At 41.0% G+C, this 7,500-nt stretch overlaps 1 protein-coding gene across 4 annotated transcripts in view; it reads right to left on the bottom strand.

Moving 5' to 3' along the window:
- The window catches only part of lovit (loss of visual transmission), a 141,074-nt gene that overhangs the window by 32,723 nt on the left and 100,851 nt on the right, over nt 1-7,500 (bottom strand). For all 4 annotated transcript variants that reach the window (XM_053790216.2, XM_070097554.1, XM_053790217.2 and 1 more), the window contains exons 3-4: nt 4,913-5,175; nt 157-269 (exon numbers count right to left, since the gene is read on the bottom strand). In XM_053790216.2, coding sequence (XP_053646191.2) covers nt 157-269; nt 4,913-5,175 — 376 coding nt within the window. The remainder of the gene's footprint in view (nt 1-156; nt 270-4,912; nt 5,176-7,500) is intronic.

Genomic DNA, 7,500 nt, shown 5'->3' with positions numbered 1-7,500 from the left:
GTGGTGGTGCTGGTAGTGTACACTCACCTGCTGGGTGGTGAGTGTGGTGGTGCTGGTAGTGTACACTCACCTGCTGGGTGGTGAGTGTGGTGGTGCTGGTAGTGTATTCTCACCTGCTGGGTGGTGAGTGTGGTGGTGCTGGTAGTGTACACTCACCTGCTGGGTGGTGAGTGTGGTGGTGCTAGCAGTGGTCAGAGCAGTCGTGGTCGTGTTCCAATCATCTCCCATACCAATGCCCAAATCCTTACCATTGGGCACCAGGATCAAGCCTGCATGTAAACATACCCACATATAATACACACGTTATACACACATGTATATCCACATACACATAAGAACCTAAGAAAGAAGGAACACTGCAACAGGCCTACTGACCCATGCGGAGCAGGTCCATGACCCTCCCCCCCGATTAGACCAATGACCCCCCCGGATTAGACCAATGACACCCCCCCCCCCCGATTAGCCCAATGACCCACCCAGTCTGATCATCTCCACTCAAGGATGGAGCACTGCACCAGACCCAGCAGCACAAGCTAGTCAGGTCCAACTCACACCCACCCACACCCACTCATGTATTTATCTAACCTATTTTTAAAACAACACAATGTTTTAGCCTGAATAACTGTACTCGGGAGTTTGTTCCACTCATCCACAACTCTATTACCAAACTAGTGCTTTCCCATATTCTTTCTGAATCTGAATTTTTCCAACTTGAAACCATTGCTGCGAGTCCTGTCTTGGCTGAAAATTTCCAGTACGCTATTTACATCCCCTTTATTTATTCCTGTTTTCCATTTATACACCTCGATCATATCCCTCCTAATTCTACGCCTTTCTAGAGAGTGCAGATTCAGGGCCCTCAGTCTATCCTCATAGGGAAGATTTCTGATACATGGGATCATCTTTGTCATCATCCTCTGTACGTTTTCCAGAGCATTTATTTCCATTCTGTAATACGGTGACCAGAACTGAGCAGCATAGTCTAAATGAGGCCTAACCAAGGATGTATAGAGTTGAAGAACAACCTGAGGACTTCTATTATTTATACTTCTAGATATGAAGCCAAGAATTCTGTTAGCTTTATTGCGAACACTAATGCACTGTTGTCTTGGTTTTAAATTACTGCTAACCAGAACTCCAAATCCTTTTCGCAATCAGTAATATTAAGATCTACATTATTTAGTTTATATGTGGCATGGTTATTGTCCTGTCCAACATTTAGAACTTTGCATTTATATATCTGCTCCGCACATACACGTTCCATACACATAAATCTTAACAAAATTAGTGAATAGTTTATATTTCAGTGAAATAGTATAGATTATTATAATCAAAAAGAAGCGCTAAGCCACAAGGGCCATACAGCGCGAATTAGTATAGAAACGGTAAGGAACCGGCGAAGTAGAACAGTTTAGAGGTATATTTTGTGTATGCATTGAGAGAAGCAGTGTATATACCCTGGAAGGTGTATATCTCAATTTTATACACTTGAACGTGTTAATATCTCTGTCTGTGTATATACACGGAGAAGTATTTATGTGTATATACACTGAGAGGTACATATCTCAATGTATATACACTGATAGGTATGTATATTCCAATGTATATACATATATATATATATATATATATATATATATATATATATATATATATATATATATATATATATATATATATATATATATATATATCTGTATATATATATATATATATATATATATATATATATATATATATATATATATATATATATATATATATATAATATATATATATATATATATATATATATATATATATATATATATGTATATATATATATATATATTATCTAGTGTATATATACGAAGTGTGTAGTATTAGGCTTTAAACCAGGACAAGCCAAGGATAGGTATTTAAGTTCTAGATTATTGGTCCGTGACCCCTAATTGTTTTTTTTATGGTCCTAGCGAGTGGTCCATGGGTTTAAATGGGGGCTAAGGACTCCCTGTGAGTGGTCCTGGTCATTAAGTGAGTTTTAGGAAGTGAGGCCCTCTCTTTTTTTTCTCTCTCTCTCTTTTATTTACACAAGGTTAGGTTAAGACTTCCTTCTTTAAATCACAAACTAAGAGGTGTTACCTATCTCAGCTCATTTGAAAGCCTTGTTATTGTTATGAGACATACATAAATGGAACAGGATGAGGTTAGAGCCATCTGTGGACCAGTAGTTTCATTAGGTCAACTGAGTTGATTTCATCGATGTTTCTATACTGTATGAACATGTTCCAGATTCGAGTCATTCTAGGAATGAATGTTCTGGAGGAGGTTACAGAGTATGGTTGTTGTTTGCTGCCCGTCTTGTGGTATAGAAGCTATCTTCTCGGTGTCAGTGAAGTAGAGCCAAGTGTGGTACTTTGACAATATTGGCCTTGTACATAACAGTAAAGCCACCCATATCCCTCCGGTATTTAAAGCTCTACTGAAATGACAGATTCATCCAGGCCAGAGATGAGTCGTCTTACTCAGTTCTCTATTCTGTTAAGAAGTCGCAGATACGACGGAGGGCAACCAGTCCAAGAAAGACACATATTTCTCTCTTAATCATTGTTATTATTATTATTCTTATTTTTATTATCATTATTACTGCTATTATCATTACTATTATTTTATTATTGTCGTTATTACTATTATCATTATTATTAATTATTATTATTATTATTAATTATATTTATTATCATTATTATTAATTATTATATTTATTATTGTTATTATCATTAGTGTTATAATTATTAGTATTACTCATACTCTTATTATTATTTCGCATTTTCCTCTCCTTTCCATTTCTCTTCTTTTCCTGCTCCCTCATTGTTGCCTGCATCTTACACTCCTTTTCTTCCTCCTCCTACCATCTTCCTCCAGGTGTTCCCACAATAGTATTGTCACCTTAGCAACGCGATCAACACGTCAACAACCTCGCCGGAAGTGGCATTTCCGTTATGTAAATTAGGTCTTCAGTGCTCCATTATCCCAACTGGTAAGTGCCACACCACACAGGTAAGTGCCACACCTCACAGGTAAGTGCCACACCACAGGTAAACGCCACACCTCACAGGTAAGTGCCACATCACACAGGTAAGTGCCACACCACACAGGTGCCACACCTCATAGGTAAGTGCCACACCTCACAGGTAAGTGCCACACCTCACAGGTAAGCGCCACAACACACAGGTAGGTGCCACACCACACAGGTAAATGCCACACCTCACAGGTAAGTGCCACACAACACAGGTAAGTGCCACACCTCACAGGTAAGTGCCAAACAACACAAGTAAGTGCCACACCACACAGGTAAGTGCCACACAACACAACTAAGTGCCACACCACGCAGGTAAGTGCCACATCTCACAGGTAAGTGCCTCACCTCACAAGTAAGTTCCACACCATACAGGTAAGTGCCACACAACACAACTAAGTGCCATACCTCACAGGTAAGTGCCACACAACACAGGCAAATGACACACCTCACAGGTAAGTGCCACACCTCACAGGTAAGTGCCTCACCTCACAAGTAAGTTCCACACCATACAGGTAAGTGCCACGCAACACCACTAAGTGCCACACCTCACAGGTAAGTGCCACACAACACAGGTAAATGACACACTTCACAGGTAAGTGCCACATCTCACAGGTAAGTGCCTCACCTCACAAGTAAGTTCCACACCATACAGGTAAGTGCCACACAACACAACTAAGTGCCATACCTCACAGGTAAGTGCCACACAACACAGGCAAATGACACACCTCACAGGTAAGTGCCACACCTCACAGGTAAGTGCCTCACCTCACAAGTAAGTTCCACACCATACAGGTAAGTGCCACGCAACACCACTAAGTGCCACACCTCACAGGTAAGTGCCACACAACACAGGTAAATGACACACTTCACAGGTAAGTGCCACACCTCACAGGTGTGTGCCTCACCTCACAAGTAAGTTCCACACCACACAGGTGAGTGCCACATGACACAGGTGAGTGCCACACACACACAAAAGGCAGTGGAAAAAATGTAGAAGTGTTTATGTGTATAATAAAAATAACGGATAAATTGTAAGCTTCTTTGGGGACGGGGAGGGTATGGGAAAGGGGGAGAAATTTACGGGAGGGGAGAAATAAACGGAGATGGGGAGGGGAGGGAACCCAGCTTCTAAGTACTGAGGAGGCGGCATGACAGCGAAATACACTCAGAGTTGTGCTTTACTACCTAGGAGGAGGAGGAGGAGAAGGAGGAAGAGGAGGAGGAGGAGGAGGAGGAGGAGGAGAAGGAGGAGGAGGAGGAGGAGGAGGAGGAGGAGGAGAAGGAGGAGGAGGAGGAGGAGGAGGAGGAGGAGGAGGAGGAGGAGGAAGAAGAAGAAGAAGAAGAAGAAGAAGAAGAAGAAGAAGAAGAAGAAGAGGAGGAGGAGGAGGAGGAAGAGGAGGAGGAGGAGGAGGAAGAAGAAGAAGAAGAAGAAGAAGAAGAAGAAGAAGAAGAAGAGGAGGAGGAGGAGGAAGAGGAGGAGGAAGAGGAGGAGGAGGAAGAGGAGGAGGAGGAGGAGGAGGAGGAGGAGGAGGAGGAGGAGGAGGAGGAGGAGGAGGAGGAGAAGGATGTGGAAGAAGTGCAAGAATTCTAACTAAAGTTGGAAATAAGCAGAGATGAAGCAAGAAGGCAGCATAAAGTGTTGTCAGCACTTCCCCAGTAGTGCCACCATCTCAGTCTTCTTGTATACACGCAGTGAAAATCTTGAGGCACCAGGCACCTCTCGTCCCAAGGTTGTAGCAACGTAGGAGCAGCGTAGCCAGACAGCCACGGACCATCCAGTAGCATCATCCCACAAAACACTAACCACTTCCATTACTGTGTATAATCATGCATCATCATAATAAAAATCCTTACCCAGTATAATACCGATGGAGAGAAGGATGATAAATGGACGCCTTCGTCCCAGCCTTGAGCGGCAGTTGTCTGAGAGAGATCCCAGGATTGGCGTGAGAAAGAAACCTATGAAAGGACTGAGGCACCAGATGAGCGTCATGTGGCGGTGTTTCACCCCAATTTTGAGCAGGGTGGGCGAGACGAAGGCAGTCTCGGCAGCGTAGCAAAACTCTATTCCCATCACCGCTGCTGAGATGCGAACCATTTCCATACGTGTCTTGCGCCTGTGACGAGGACATTTATTTCTATTTAACAAGATTACATATAAAGGCAGTGTGCTGCTACACTAGTCTATATGATATTTACACAGTGAGAACAAAAACTGTTACCCTGGTACAAGCATAACACAAATCGGAAATTCATGCCAAACAGGTGTGTGTGCACTCACTTATTTGTTGTTGCAGGGGTCGAATCACTGTTCCTGGCCCCGCCTCTTCACTGGTCGCTACTAAGTCACTCACTCCCTGTTCTGTGAGCTTTATCATACCTCTTCTAAGAGCTATGTATGGATCCTGCCTCCACTACGTCACTCCAGATTGTTCCACTTCCTGACAACTCTGTGGCTGAAGAAATATTTCCTAACATCCCTGTGGTTCATCTGAGTCTTTAACTTTGAACTGTGACCTCTTGTTGCTGTGTCCCATCTCTGGAACATCCTGTCTCTGTCCACCTTTTCAATTCCTCTCAGTGTTTTATACGTCGTTATCACATCCCCCCTATCTCCTGTCCTCCAGTGCCGTCAGGTCAATTTCCCTGAACCTCTCCTCATAGGACATACCCTTTAGCTCCGGGACTAGTCTTGTTTCAAACCTTTGCACTTTCTCTAATTTCCTTACGTCCTTGGCTAGGTGTGGATTCCAAACTGGTGCTGATGTGTGTGTGTGTGTGTGTGTGTGTGTGTGTGTGTGTGTGTGTGTGTGTGTGTGTGTGTGTGTGTGTGTGTGTGTGTACACTGTATTCCTGAGAGAGAAGTGAGGAGGCGGGTTAGCATTGTACTGCAGAGAGGCCCTGATTTTCCTTTCTAACCCTGAGTAGTGGACATCTCCACCCACCCGCCCACACACCCTTCTATGGACGCTACCACCCCCCCTCCCCCCCTGCTAGTCTATGTTTACATAGATTAGCGACTATCAAGGTCTTTGTGAGAAAAACCTCTTCCAGATACAGATCACTGTCACAGCCTCAGAGATCACTGTCACAGTCTCACAGATAAGTTTACCCTATTTCTTACGTGATGATGCTCTTAATTAAAGGTAATTATAGTCTTACGAGAATTACGACAAAGGGAACTGAGGCAGCAAAATTCTCTCTCTCTCTCTCTCTCTGTATCTATCTCTCTTTGTACATGTACTTGTAGAAATAAAGATTATTATTATTATTATTATTATTATTATTATTATTATTATTATTATTATTAATAATATTACAAATGACACTCTTCAACAACCCTGTAAACTGCAGTGGTCCTAACTTTCCTACACAAGTCTTCCACATTTGATGGAAAAATGTGTGATTGTGTGATGAGGGTCGAGAGGTTGTGTTGACACTGGGCAGTGTGGAACCTACATAAAAGTGAATTCATAATTCCATGTGAGGGCCGCATTCATTTCCTAGAAAGCCCACCTGCGGCCCTCGGGCCGCAGGTTGGAGACCCCTGCTGAGTTTAAAGCATAAATCAGAGAGGTTGTTCACCTATATAAGTAATTAGCCAAGTCAATTACTGGGGGTCAACATTCCTCTCTAGTATCTCCAACACCAGGCTAGTGTGAGGACACGACACCACCACCTCCACCACTACACTCACACCCTTATCCCCTGCACATCCTCCAGCCTCTAACATTTACCCCTCCAACCTCTAATACTATCCTTACCTACCTCTCCACTAGAGCACTCCTATGGCAGCCTCAAAAGTTGAGTTCCAGCAGCGCTGGAGTTACTGTTATGTGGGAATTACTGTCTTTGAGGATGGCTTATCCCATACACGAGAAAAACCTGAATATATATATATATATATATATATATATATATATATATATATATATATATATATATATATATATATATATATATATATATATATATATATATATATATATATATATATATATATATATATATATATATATATGCAATAAGATCACAGTAAACAGGTGATTCAGAATATGCAAAACAACTCTGAAAGAATAGAGAAATTCCAAGCTTTCGTGACTACTCACATTATCATGGAACTATGATAACGTGAGTAGTCACGAAAGCGCTGGAATTTCTCTATTCTTTCAGAGTGGTTGTTTTGATATATATATACATATACATATATATTATATATATATACATATATATATATATATATTATATATATACATATATACATATACATATATATATATTATATACATATATACATATACATATATATATATATATTATATACATATATACATATACATATATATATATATTATATATATACATATATACATATACATATATATATATTATATATATACATATATACATATACATATATATATATTATATATATACATATA

Source organism: Cherax quadricarinatus, chromosome 58, assembly GCF_038502225.1.
Source record: "Cherax quadricarinatus isolate ZL_2023a chromosome 58, ASM3850222v1, whole genome shotgun sequence".
Taxonomy (NCBI): domain Eukaryota; kingdom Metazoa; phylum Arthropoda; class Malacostraca; order Decapoda; family Parastacidae; genus Cherax; species Cherax quadricarinatus.
The sequence above is the reverse complement of the archived record's forward strand: the minus strand, read 5'-3'. Positions and strand labels throughout refer to the sequence as shown.